Source organism: Bos javanicus, chromosome 7 (assembly GCF_032452875.1).
Source record: "Bos javanicus breed banteng chromosome 7, ARS-OSU_banteng_1.0, whole genome shotgun sequence".
Taxonomy (NCBI): domain Eukaryota; kingdom Metazoa; phylum Chordata; class Mammalia; order Artiodactyla; family Bovidae; genus Bos; species Bos javanicus.
The window spans coordinates 12,326,660-12,339,275 of NC_083874.1; the positions used below are offsets into that span (position 1 = coordinate 12,326,660).

The 12,616-nt window shown below is 54.1% G+C and overlaps 2 protein-coding genes across 4 annotated transcripts in view; one reads left to right on the top strand and one right to left on the bottom strand.

Annotated features, from left to right (window-relative positions):
• MAST1 (microtubule associated serine/threonine kinase 1) overlaps positions 1-5,419 on the bottom strand; it is a 28,947-nt gene extending 23,528 nt beyond the window's left edge. The window contains exons 1-2 of one of the 2 annotated variants that reach the window (XM_061421965.1): positions 5,340-5,419; positions 1,314-1,345 (exon numbers count right to left, since the gene is read on the bottom strand). In XM_061421965.1, the coding sequence (XP_061277949.1) occupies positions 1,314-1,345; positions 5,340-5,378 (71 nt within the window). In that variant the 5' untranslated portion in view covers positions 5,379-5,419. Of the gene's footprint in view, positions 1-976; positions 1,141-1,313; positions 1,346-5,339 lie in introns of those variants that run through there. The other variant, XM_061421964.1, reaches the window with a different exon arrangement.
• A 2,956-nt stretch (positions 5,420-8,375) lies between these two features.
• Positions 8,376-12,085, top strand: RTBDN (retbindin). 2 transcript variants are annotated; one of them, XM_061424727.1, is made up of 6 exons: positions 8,376-8,445; positions 9,012-9,259; positions 9,784-9,850; positions 9,964-10,074; positions 10,599-10,695; positions 11,421-12,085. In XM_061424727.1, exons 2-6 carry the CDS (start codon positions 9,091-9,093, stop codon positions 11,646-11,648), a joined length of 672 nt encoding a protein of 223 aa, XP_061280711.1. In that variant the 5' UTR covers positions 8,376-8,445; positions 9,012-9,090; the 3' UTR covers positions 11,649-12,085. The 2 variants fall into 2 exon arrangements, with proteins under 2 accessions (XP_061280711.1, XP_061280713.1); XM_061424729.1 differs by lacking the exon at positions 8,376-8,445 and having other exon boundaries at positions 8,504-9,259.
• Positions 12,086-12,616: the final 531 nt, after the last annotated feature.

The window sequence follows — 12,616 nt, forward strand, 5'->3', positions numbered from 1 at the left end:
TGAGCATGCCACCGTGTGTGACACAGATGAAAATGTGTGAAAACCTGTGGTACTGTGTGTGTCTCTGACTCTCTGGGTCATTCTGTCATCTGTGTGACACAGCATGTGACATGCTTAGGTGATATTGTATACTGTGACATTGCACAGATGTCATTGCCACATATGTGTCTCTGTGCATCTCAGATGGCACAGTTGTGTGTGTGTGTATCACCACACAAGTGACATCTTCCTGGGTGTACGCTGCACTGTGCCTGCAGACTTACTTGTCTGTGTGATTCTGGAAGTGTCCCTGCGTGTCTGTGCGTGCCTCTGACCTATGGCCACTGTATGGCTGGGAACTCGCGGCGACTCCCGGGTGTATCTGGGACACTAGGGCTGTTGTGTGTGTATGTGTGTGTGACATCATGTCCTGCGTGACTCTGTGTGTCACTATTTTTCATATGAGGCTGTGTTCTTTGGGAGGGGCGGCTGGGCTATAATAAAAGCCCCCCCCCTTTCATTCTGCACCTCAGGATCCCAGCTTCCAAAGAGGGACCCTTCAGCCCCTCCACTCCCTTCACCCCCCGCCCAGAGCAGTGACTGAGCATATTTGCGCGGCCAGAGCACGCGGCATGGCGGTGAGGGGAGGCCAGGCTGGGGCTATTGTTCTGAGGGTGCTAAGCCCCCCACCCTCCCCTTCTTCCCCTACTTTCGCCCTCCGGCTGCGGGAACCCGCAGCACCAGCAGACAAAGGCGCCGCAATCCCCCACCAGGCGCAGCCCCCTCCCCCCGCGGCGATCCTTTCTAGCGTGCAGTCCCCCCGAGTCTCGGCCCACACTGCCCCCCATTTAGCCCCAACCCCGGCAGGAAGGCTCAGCGCGGGCACCTCTGGCGCAGCTGGACCTGGTGCAGCATCCCGGGCCCCGCCCTGCAGCAGCAGCAGGAGGGCGGCTTTGGGGGAAGGGCCGGGTCAGGGTCTGAGGGATCGGGGGTCTACCTCTTGGTCCGGCGGAACATACTGCCGCCAGGGAAGGAGGGCATCGAAAAATTGGAAAGCGCGATCCAGAGAGAGTCAGACATGACCCGGCGGCGGCGACATGGTGGCAGGTGCGGCAGCGGCAGCGGCGGCGCGGGGAGCGAGCGCGCGGGGCGGAGGCTGGAGCCGCAGCGGGCAGGGGAGGGCGGGGGAGGGGAAAGGCCTGCGGCTACCGCCCGCCAGGAGGGGGCGCTGCTGGGCACCAGCGCGCCTGGCCCCGCCCGCGCGCGCGCCTGGCGCCCCTACCCGAGCTGGAGAAAGGGCCATCAGCCCCGCGCATCTCTCCCCCAGGGCTCACCTGCTGCTTTTCCGGGGCAGGGGCAAATCTTTCTGGAAGGCAAAGGAGCAAAAGGATAGAGGTCAGCGAGGACCGACAGCCACTGCCCAAAAGCCCTGTGTCAGCCCCTTGGAGGGATAGAAGTCGGGTGGGACAAGTCCTTCATCAGCATCGTCACCAGCGCCTCGGCCTTGGGTTGAGGGATGGGATCCTGGGCAAAAAGTGCCAGGGTGATTCCTCTCCTGACCCCGAGAGACCAGCACAGGAGCCCCATATAGGACTCCTGAGTTGGCGTCTCAACGTGTGTTTTTGCAAATGAAACAGGAGTCGTTATCTGAAAAACATTTCTTGAGCACGTACTGTATGGCAGACCCTGGTGCTAGGCACTGGGGACACAGCAGTACATGAGACAAATAAAAATTTCTGCCCTTTTGGGACCAGTATTTAAAGGACAGAAGCAGACAACATTAATGTAGAAGTGAATGAAATAATTTTAGACAGAAATAAATGTTATGAATAAAATTAAGCAAGGTGGAATTTCCCTGGTGTTCCAGTGGCTAAGACTCCACCCTCCCAAAGCAGGGGGCCAGAGAGAACTAGATCCCATGTTCCACAACTAAGACCCGGTGCAGCCAAATAAAATAATTTTTATTTTATTTTTTTAGTTAAGCAAGGTGACGTAATGGGAAATGGCTAGGAGGGGAACATGAGGGCTAGAGGGCTGCTCTGTAGAGGTGACTTTTAAGTTGGTTGCTGAAAAATAAGTCAGTCATGGGAGGATCTGTGGAGAGAGCATTCCAGGCAGAGGCAGTTGCAAAGCCCTGGAGGCAGGAATAAACTTGGCATGCTCAAGCAGGAAAGGTTGAATGACTGGATGAATGAATGAATAAGCCCTCCACATCTCAGTAGCTCTACCCCACACTCAACCAGATTCACAGAATTGGGGTGGGGGTCATTAGCGGGGCTCAAAACTGAGATCTGAAATGGAAATCGGGGGACTTCCCTGGTGGTCAGGTGGTTAAGGCTCCAGGCTTCCACTGCAGGGGATGCGGGTTTAATCCCTGGTTGGGGAACTAAGATCCTACATGCCATGTGGTGGACCAAAAAAAAGGGAGGGGGGAATCGGGTGATGGCTGGGTAGTCTTTTCAGTAATGGCAGTGATAAACATGATAACCATGGGTAGGTTTTAGTTCTGTCCACATTAGAAGACGTTTGCATTCTGTTTTTCAAGCACACAGGAAGCCACCACTGGGACCAGAAATTAGAGATCTGGACACTTTTCTGAGAGCACTGAAGAACAGAAGGGAGAAGCAACATCGTCTTCCAGCCAGTTCTGTGTCCACAGGCTAAGGTGAATAGAAGGGACTGGGTAGGGCTGCAAGTAGAAAGATTCAGATGAGGGTTTCAAAACCTCTTTAGTGGGGACTCCAGCCAGTCATCTGTCTGGTGGCACAGACAGTAAAGAATCTGCCCACAGTGTGGGAGACCTGGTTTCGATCCCTGGGTCGGGAAGATCCCCTGGAGAAGGGCACAGCAACCCACTCCAGTATTCCTGCCTGGAGAATCCCATGGACAGAGGAGCCTGGCAGGCACCATAGGGTCGCAAAGAGTCAGACGCAACTGAAGCCCACCAACCAGGGAGAATTGAGGAATGTTCTAGGATCTTTCTAGGATCTCTGATATTAGAAAGTCCTGAGTTAGAATCCCAGCTTTACCACTTAAAACCTTGGCAAATGACCTTCCAATAGTTCATGCCTTCTAGAGGATTCTGCAGATGATGCAGGTGCCTAGCACCTTAGTATGCTGCCTAGCACACATAGTAATTGCTCAGTAAATATTAGATCATAGGAACATTGTGGATGTGTATGCTGCATGGCAGAAGATGAGCCAGAGGGACCTCGCAGTCCCAAGTACAGAGGACAGATGGATGGTTGGGGTCAAAGGGCACACTGTCCAGATTAGTAGCTCTGCCATCCCGAGCCAGGGGTGACCAAAAATCTGTACCAGATTTTCCTTCTGTCTTTGCAGAATTAGCTTGAATGAGCCGCCCCTTGGACCAGCCTTGCCAGGCGACTGCAATGGCCCAGTCAAAACCAAGATCTGGATTTTCTGGCCATGGAGTCCGGTACTCAAAACTCAGAGACACTGTGGCCTATAAGGCTGAGCCCCAGGGCTCTAGGTGCTCTAAGTGCTACCCAGAAAAGTTTTCGACTCTAGCCCCATCTGCTAAGCATAACTAAACATTTTAGCATCGAGGAAAGGGAAAATGTGGAGAGGCAGAGGATTTGGACCTCTGTGTCAGTGTGAATAGAGGCCACTTCCATCGCCAGTTACAAAACTGCTTTGCCCAGAGGATTCTGCATCTCCTTGGGATTAAAGGAGGGCCCTGCCGACAGGGCATTTGAACTTAGATTGCTATACGATCCGAATTCACACGCGGAAAACTTAGGCGCTCTACAGTTGTGGGACAGCTCCTAAGGGGTTGCACCAATGTGTGAGAGTGTAGTCAGGCTGCAAAGTGGTTAACCGTGCCAGAAGGGAGGAGGCTGGGGCAGGATCTCGGCGGAGTAGCTCGGCCAAGACAAGCTTTGGGAAGGATAGGTGGGTGAATGGGAGGATCCTGGGATAGGGGCGTGGTCTTGCGGGGAGAACGAAATCCCGCGTGGCACTGAGCCAATGGGAGTTGGCGCCGACCCAGGGGGCGGGAAACCCTAGGAAGGCTCCTCCCCTTTCCCCCTTTATTCCAGGACCCGACGGCGCGGACCCTATCTGGCTACTTGAGTACTTGTTCGGTCTTCGCGGCATCTCCCTTCCTTTTATTAGAACCCATTCTCCTAACCCAACCCAGGGATAAGAAGGGAATCAGAGGAAGACCTGAAGAGTCCATCTGGGCTGTGGTTAAAACCCAGGACTGGTTCCAGCATCATCCAGACGCCTGAAAAGTCCTTACCCTCTGAAATGACCCCTTCCAAAAATGGAAGAGGGCCCTGGGTGAGGGTTTGAATTCTCTCCTCATCCCAAGCTCCAGACTAGGGATGCAGCCTGAGACTGGGCGCATTCTAGGCTTTACATAAATTCCTCCAGATTACCTAGCTTGGGGCTGTGCGTCAAGGAGACTCAGAAGAACCAGATGCCAGGCAGGCCTTAGGGTGAAGTTTTGATCAATTTTCGCTCTGGAGTTAGTTTGGAGGCAACACCGAACCCCCATATTAACCCTTAAAAGTGCATGCTGCGGACCAAATAGAACCCTTCTCAACTTCAGAATCCTCACCCATCTAGGAGGTGGGAGTTCCCCGCACTCCACAGCAAACCTCAGTATCCCACTCCGTGCAGTGGACCCACATTTCCTGCGCCTGCGCAGCCTGGAGACCAACATCTACTAAGGCTGCAAGGAGCTAAAAATCGCTCCCGCCCACCCACAAGCTGGGCTGGACTTGAGGATCGCGGAGTGGGGGCGGGGGTAGGGTAGTGTTGTAGTGAAGAGGGGTGGAATGAAGGGTGAGGAGGAAGACTGTCTAGATCCCTGTCCAATTAGGGCAGTAGGAAGAATCTCGGTGGCCAAGCAGGTCCGTGGAGGTCGTAGGGGGTCCCCATGACTCAGAAAGGGACTCCTGGGGTAATGAGGGGCGAGGCTGCAACACAAACATGTTTACCGCTGCTGCGGCACCTGCAGCCCCGGGGGGCGCGAGCCCTGGGGCAATAACTTTGCCCTGCACCCCCTCAACCCGAGCCTGGCCGAGCACCAGGGCAAAGATCTCAATCCCAGCCCCCTATCTCCTCTGAAGGGTCAGGCGCCCCTGGGCTATCCTCGAGGGGGAGCGCTAGGCTGCATGCCCCTCCGTTAGATCCCTGGGTTCCCGGGCAGAGCCTGAGGGGCGGGGTCCCCAGCGCGGCGGGACGCGCGGCCACCGCGTTCCCCCCGGGTAGCTTCCCGAGGCCGTGGGAGGGGGTGCCTGGGCCCACCCCGGCGTTAAGTTCTCCCGCCTGCTGCCGGGCTCCGCCCCAGGGCGCCGACCCCTTCCCATCCACCCGGGGCCGCCGCATACCTGCAGCCTCCGGCGACGAATCAGGCCGGAATCGTCCATGGCGGCGGCGGCAGCGGCTTCGGCCCCCGGGAGGGAGGTGGGAGGCGGCGGCAGCGGCGGGAGGAGGGAGGCGGGAGGGAGTGAGAAGCCGCGGGGACCGCGGCGGCGGCGGCTGGGGCGGGGGGGTGGGGGGGATGGCGGGGGGGAGAACCGGAGGGAGGTGGCGGGGGCGGAGCAAAGTGGGGCGGACCCGGCACCGTCACTGCGTCTGGGCGCCCGAGCCCGGCCTTGGCCGAGGCTGCCCGCGATGGGGGAAAGGGGGTAAGCGTGGGGGAGGAGCCTCCAGATGCCCCCAGTGAAGTCAAGCTACCGTGAGACCCCCGTAAGGAAAGACATGCCAGGGGAGAGACGTGCTCGTGGGTAAGCGCCCAAAGCAAGAAACACCCCAAGGGAGACAAGCTCACTAAGATACATTCCCTATGCAGACAACTCCCTCCCTGCAGTGATCCCCTCAGAGAGACATTCCCACGGGGAGGTAGTCCCCGCAGGGAGGTCCTCTCCAATCAGGAACTCCTTTCACCCTGACAATCATTTCTGAAACAGATGGTCTCTGAGAGGTGACACTTCCTTTCAAAAGCCCACCCTCCAAAGAAGAGACATTTCCGTAGAGAAGGACCTGCGCCAAGTTATTTCACTTGGGGAGCCTGGTGAGGGTACCCTCAATGAATGACCCCATAAAAGCCATAGTCTCTATGAGAAATTGCCCCCATCCACGAGACTTCATATCCCAAGGACAGTCTCTTACAGAGTGTAACTGCACTGAGGAGACCCGTCCTCACAGGAGATCCCCCCTCAGAAAAACACTTACAGACATATATGAACCCCCTTCCCAAGCAGAGACTCCACGGGGAACCCTGCCACCCCCTCCCCCAGGGATCCCCTCCCTCATCGTTAGGATTAAGAAGCCAGGCTAGGCTGGGCTGTATTTATAGGAACGATTAGCTGGTGGATGGGGAGAGGGGGCAGCGGGAGCGATTTTCACCACTTCCCCGCAGTGTTACTACTGCTGAGGCCAAGCCAACAATGCTTCCCAGAGTTGGAGTGGAAGCCCCCACCCCAACGTTGACATTGGGGGGGCATGGCGGGGTGGCGGCTTCCCAAGGGTCTCAGCCCATAACTTTCTCGAAGGCCCTGGAGGGCGCGGTCACTGGGCCGGAGCGACCTCTGACAGTCAAAGTGAGCTATTTCGAAGTCTACTTCTTGGTGTTCCCCAGGCGCTTTTCTACTCATCTCTGCGCCTTTGCCTGAGTTGTCTTGATCTGTTTCTCTCTGTCTCTGTCGGCATGTTTGTGTTGCCATCCCGTCGAGTCTGTTCCTCGCACTTCTCTGTCCAAGGTCGGGACATTTCTCTTGCCCCCGATTCAGCCTGCAGCCTAGGGAACTCTCCGTGGTGCTGATCTGAAGCACTTCTGTCCGTCGTGCTGAAATATGAGCGCAGGGTTGGGGGCAAAGGTCAGGGGAAAGGAAGGGTTATCGGGAGTCACAGCCTAGAAAATGGACAGATATGACCCACGAACACCCTGGACTACCCCAAGATGGAGCGGGTGAGGGCTAGGTCCACCGGATACTGGTTGCTGAAGCCAACAGCGTGTACCCATGCAGCGGCCAGGAGACAGTGCCTCTTGATTCATTTATTCAACAGGTTTTGAGCACCTACTGTGTGCAAAGAAGTGGTTTGGATTTTGGGAGTACATCCGTAAAAGATACACACAATAACTCTGCACTAGTCTGAGACGAGAGGGAGAGAGATTGTGGTAGTGGTCATTGGTCTCGAAAACACATGCACACTCTACGAGCACAGGCACACACACACACACACACACACACACACACACACACACACACTGCAAACTTACACATGAACATAAACATACGAACACATGCTCAACAAACAGACTCGCATAGACCTATTAACACATTCTGGAAACACTCCACAAAACATACATTCTGCAAATACACACACATACAAACACATACGAAGCAAACACAGAAACACATATACACACAAACTGACATTCTGCAAACATACATCCAAACACATACTTAGAAAACACAGACATACACACACTCAGCAATGCAGGCACACACAACACATACAAACACAAGCATATGCAGGCATACACACAACCATAATCCAAACCAAGGGAAGCTCAGCTGCACACAAAATACAGTATGCAAAATACAGACACATTATCCTCCCAGTACAAAACATGGACACACATCCACATACTCATACACTCACTGGAAGGTTGTTTTTCTTTCTTTCTTTTAGTTTTAGTTTATTTTGGAGGGCTGTTTTACTTATTGGACACTGCCAGTAAACTGTCAGCTCTACGAGGATTGAGATTTTCATGTCTTAGTCAAAACATTGCATCCCCAGAAGCTGGTATGCCATAAGTGCTCAATAAATGTTTGTTGAATGAATTGAGGGGATGTTTGCAGGGGACAAAAATTCACAGAAACTTCAGAGGGGGCATGCACACACACATTTTAGAGAGAGACACACACTGTCTCCACACATGGTACCTCTATATTCACTCATTGTCAACATTCATAGTCAACAATTTTATCCACCAACCTATTCACAGTATTTCTGCAGGATACCTACCCTCATCCTACATCCCTCTCCCCAGCATTTATTATCTGACTCTTACTCAACTGGACACACTAGGCTTGGAACATTTACAGACCTCCTTACCCAGATTTTGAACATACACACACACATATGCACACAAATCCAAGAGATTTGCATAAACATACCCTCACACAACAAACACATATAAACCCTCAGTACATACACACACACACACACACACACACACCCTCATCCAAAACACACACACTCTTCACACATACAGAGTTTAAGTCACAAGCTCTACATAAAGACAAACACAAGGATATATACACACCAGCCCCTGATCCTTTGGTCTTTGGTCACCTGGAGCAGAGGGAGGGGCTAGGGAAAACCACTCCCCTGCATCAAACCACGCCCCTTTCAGCTGTCGGTGTTTCTGGATTTGAGCCTGAGGTGTCTCAGCAGCCGCCTAGACTGCAGTTCAACTAACAGGTGAGAGGTGGCCAGAAGTGGCCAGAGGAAGAAGAGAGGGGGAAAGAATTGCCTTGACTTCACAGACCCCCAGTTTCCCCTGCCCTGGGGACTTTGGATCCTAGGGGCAGGACCCGAGTCCTGCCACAGTCAAGGTTGGCTCCAAAGGTCTAGCCCTGGGTGTCAGTTCCTAAGCCGATTGTAGGCCGAGAGAGAGAAGGTGACCATGAAAGGGGCCAGCAGGGATCAAGCGGGAAGGAGGGAGGAGACTGGGCAGAGGACAGGATGGAATTACTGGACAGAAGAGGGGACTGGAAAATCCGGGAGGTCCCCTTAGAGGATGGAGGAGGTTGCCTGGGGTCCTGTAGGAGATTGTTTCAGGGGAGGGAGATGGGGAACCATGGTCAAACAGGAGTGAGGTCATTTGCACCTGAAGGGATGGACGGGACATGAGCCCCCCATGGGGGGCTCCTGGGTCAGAGGCAGGCCTTGGTGGCCCCGGGGGAATTGAGAGTGTTTGGCTATTGCTTCCTCATCAGCTGCCCATTCTTTTGTCTGCCTGGCATTGTCTCCTGGCTATGCATCAGGACAGTGCCACCCTGAGCTACCAGAAAGGGACAACTGAACCTCACCCTGCATCCCAGCTACCTCTCATCTCAGGAGGACATGGCCTGCAGGGGTCGCACTCGACCCAGGGCCTTGGCCTGGGCCCTGCAACTGACCCTGGCATGGATGCTGTTGGGGGCTTGTGGAGGGAGCCACCCACTCCCAGCTAGATCACAGAGACACTATAGGCTGGCGACCAATCTGGGCACAGACCAACTGCACCTGGAAGGTAAGCATTCCAGATTATGCCTAAGCTCTAACATCTAGAAACCTCAACTCAACCACAACAATGCCAGAATTTCCTTACCAGAGGGATTTAGGGTGACTGGGTCTAGTGGTGATTAAAGAGAACGAATTGCCTAGATTCAAATCCCAAATGCCTCTTCATAGCTGTGTGACCCTGGGCGAGTCACTCAACCTTTCTGAGCCTCATATGGACCATTAAGAAAGGAGGAGAAATAACAGATCTACCTCATAGGGCTGCTGTAAAGGAGTATATGTAACCACATGAGAACTTACATCGCTGCCAGGAATGTAATAAATGACAAGTTGATTTTGATTTGTGGTTATTACTAATTGAAGCTACATTTACATCCCAAGTGAAGTGTCTTTAATTTTTATGTTTGGGAGGACTTACATAGTTAGGATTTCCCAGTTCAGAGGGACCCCAAGCCTTGGTTCCTCAGCTCTACCTGAGGACACAAGACTGGAACTCACTGGAGTCCCTTTCTCTGTGGCCCTCTTTTCCCTCAGAGATGAACCCACCAGAGGCATCGGACTCTGGGCTCGTCCCAGTGCGCTGTGGGGAGCTGAGCCCCAGGTGAGTACACCCACCTCCGACGTGTCTCTGGGTTCTTTGCTCCAGTTGCCCCAACTAGGGGCCAAAGCCCTTGAGCATCCTGACCTATCCGTCCTGTCTCTCTCGATGTCCAGGTGCGAATCCTTCCTGGTACACCTCCAGGCTGCCCTTCGCAGTCGTTTCCACCTGGTGCTCTTGGGGGTACGCCAGACGCAGCCGCTGTGCTCTGAGCTCTGCGATGCCTGGTAGGAGAGGCGGTGTCTGAGGGGCGTGGCCTATAGTTTGGGCGGGGCCAAACGAGGTATCTGCCCCTTGATCCTTCGGGCACCTGAAGGGGCGTGGCCTGAGTCCCAAGCCTCTAAATCTAAAGGACGAGGCATTGTGTTTAGAGGCTAGGTAGAAAGCGGCAGAGCTTGTGGAAACCCTGGCTTCTATGATTGGCAGTACGGAGGAGTAGCCTTCCGTGGAGCTGGCTTTTTTTTTTTTTTTTTTTTTAAGGGTAGGGTCTCTTGATTGAGAAGAGGAGCTAAAAGGGTGACTGGCCTGGAACAGATAGTCTGAGGCCGGCAAGAATGAGTTCTCAAGTGACAGAGTCCTGGGTAAATGCAGAGAATATGGGGCGGGTTGAAATCTAGGGAATGGTTTTTGTAGGAGCGTGGTTCTAAGAGGCGGGGCCTGGATCTGGTAAGAGACATATGGGGCAAAGCCTTGGAGAGCAGGAATCCTACTAGCCTTTCTCCACCTTCTTCTCTACACACACCATTCCCAGGTTTGCCACTTGCGAAAGTGATGTCATCTGCAGCCCGACTTGGCTCCCACTCCTAGAAAAGAGGGGCTGCGAGCCTGGCTGCACTACTTACAGGCAGGTGAGCATGGGGCAGAGGAACCAGGGAAGAGACTGACACCTACCTTTACTGTGTCCAGGGTTAACACGTCTAGGTCCCAGAGTCTGGACTGGCATGGCACACCGAAACCCCCTACTCCCACCCTTTCCCCTTCCACAGCCCAATCTCCATAGCAGGATATATCTATAGCATTCCTAAGGTCCACTGAGTACAGATTTGCCCTCTCCCTAACCTCTGCTTATCTTGTGGCTCAGATGGTAAAGAATCTGCCTGTCAGTATCGGATACCTGGGTTCGATCCCTGGGTTGGGAAGATCCCCTGAAGAAGGGAATGGCAACCCACTCTAGTATTCTTGCCTGGAGTATTCCATGAGATACAGGAGCCTGGCAGATCACAGTCCGAGGGGTCACAAAGAGTCGGACACGACTAAGCGACTAACGCACACACACACAAACACACAAAGGATGGTCTCTGTTCTAGGCCCATCCACAGTCCAGGGGAAGGCCCAGAAATCGGAGTCTCCTTCCCCAAGGCCTCAGTCTTAATCTGGTTCTCCCCGCGCCGGAGCCCCCTGAGACCCCCGTTACGAGCTCGCCCTCCCCATGGCCTCACCCCCACTATGGTCCTGCCCCCTAGACTCTCGGGAGGACCCAGAAGTGAAAATAGCCTGCCCTAAGATCTCGCCACAGCCCCCTGGGTCTCTAGACTCCACCCACTCAGGTCCTGAGTCCACTCCTTCGCCCCAGACTTTTGCAGACGGAGCGGAGCTTTGCCGCTCGCTTCTGGACGACGCGCTACCAGTGGCGGATCCCGGCTCTGGTCACTGCCTCAACATTTCCGTCTCGATGTTGCCGCGTCCCAGACGTGCACGAAGGTCCCGGGGAACCATTTTCCCGCGCTCCCGCCGCTCTCGCACCGGGATCCTGGACTCCGCGAGCAGCGGGAGTGGCAGTGGAAGTGGCAGCGGCCCCTAGGGGGCGCCCGGCCCTAAATGGAAGATACGCTTCCTCTCCCCCACCCCCGACCCCGCCCCTCAAGACAGCCAGCGTCCCATTCTTGTCCCTCTCTGCCTTCTAGTTTCCGGAGTCCCATCCTTCCTCCCTAGGTCCCCAAAGACTCGCCCCTCCCCAGATTATTTGAGAAATAACCCACGTGTATTAATAGTTCATTTTTTCCCACTACCCCCTAAATAAACTTTGCAGTTAGAGCACGTGATGTGGCTGCTTCTTGGGGGAAATGGGTGGAAAGGATAGTTGCCAGAAAGCGTCTCTTGAATCCGCAGGTCCTAAAGCTAGAGCGACTGATTCGTGCGAGCATGTAAATGAGGGCTGGTCTATACCCTAGAGCATCGCACAACTTGGAATATCTCGGATGCCAGAAATGGGGAGGGGTCCAGAAGAAGGACTGACAAGAAGAGGTGTGCTCACCCACAGGGCGCCACCAGTCCCACCAAGCTTCTTGATTTGTACAGAGCTCCAGACACCCTTTTATGGCATTCACCTCTGATTAAGAAGCCCAAGAGGTGTCTTCTTTCCTTCCTCCATTTCTCCCAAATGCCATTCCTGGGGACTTCTCTGGTGGTCCAGTCGTTAAGACTCTTGAGTTTCCATTGCAGGGCTCCACCCCTGGTCCGGGAACTGCACGCTTCGAGGTTCAGCCAAAATAAATGCAATTCCTGGACCTAAAGCAAAGGACTGGACTCAAGACTCGGGATTTGGGTTGTAAGCATTAGTCTTTAATCCTCCTCGTTATCCACAGGAGAGATAGTTTCCTCACCTGGAAAATAGGGGCAATATCCCTTTTGTTGCTGTTCAGTCACCAGGATCCTGTTCAGATCCGACACTTTTCGACCCTGTGGACTGTAGGTTGCCAGGCTCCACGGTTCTATCTCCCAGAGTTTGCTCAGATTCATGTCCATGGAGTGAGTGATGCTATGTAACCA

Excerpts from the sequence above, each read along its gene's own strand:
- RTBDN (XM_061424727.1), top strand. The coding sequence starts at position 9,091 with ATGGCCTGCAGGGGTCGCACTCGACCCAGGGCCTTGGCCTGGGCCCTG. Across the intron at positions 9,851-9,963 it reads TGTGGGGAGCTGAGCCCCAG|GTGCGAATCCTTCCTGGTAC; the intron begins GTGAGTACACCC and ends CTCGATGTCCAG. Across the intron at positions 10,075-10,598 it reads TCTGAGCTCTGCGATGCCTG|GTTTGCCACTTGCGAAAGTG; the intron begins GTAGGAGAGGCG and ends CACCATTCCCAG.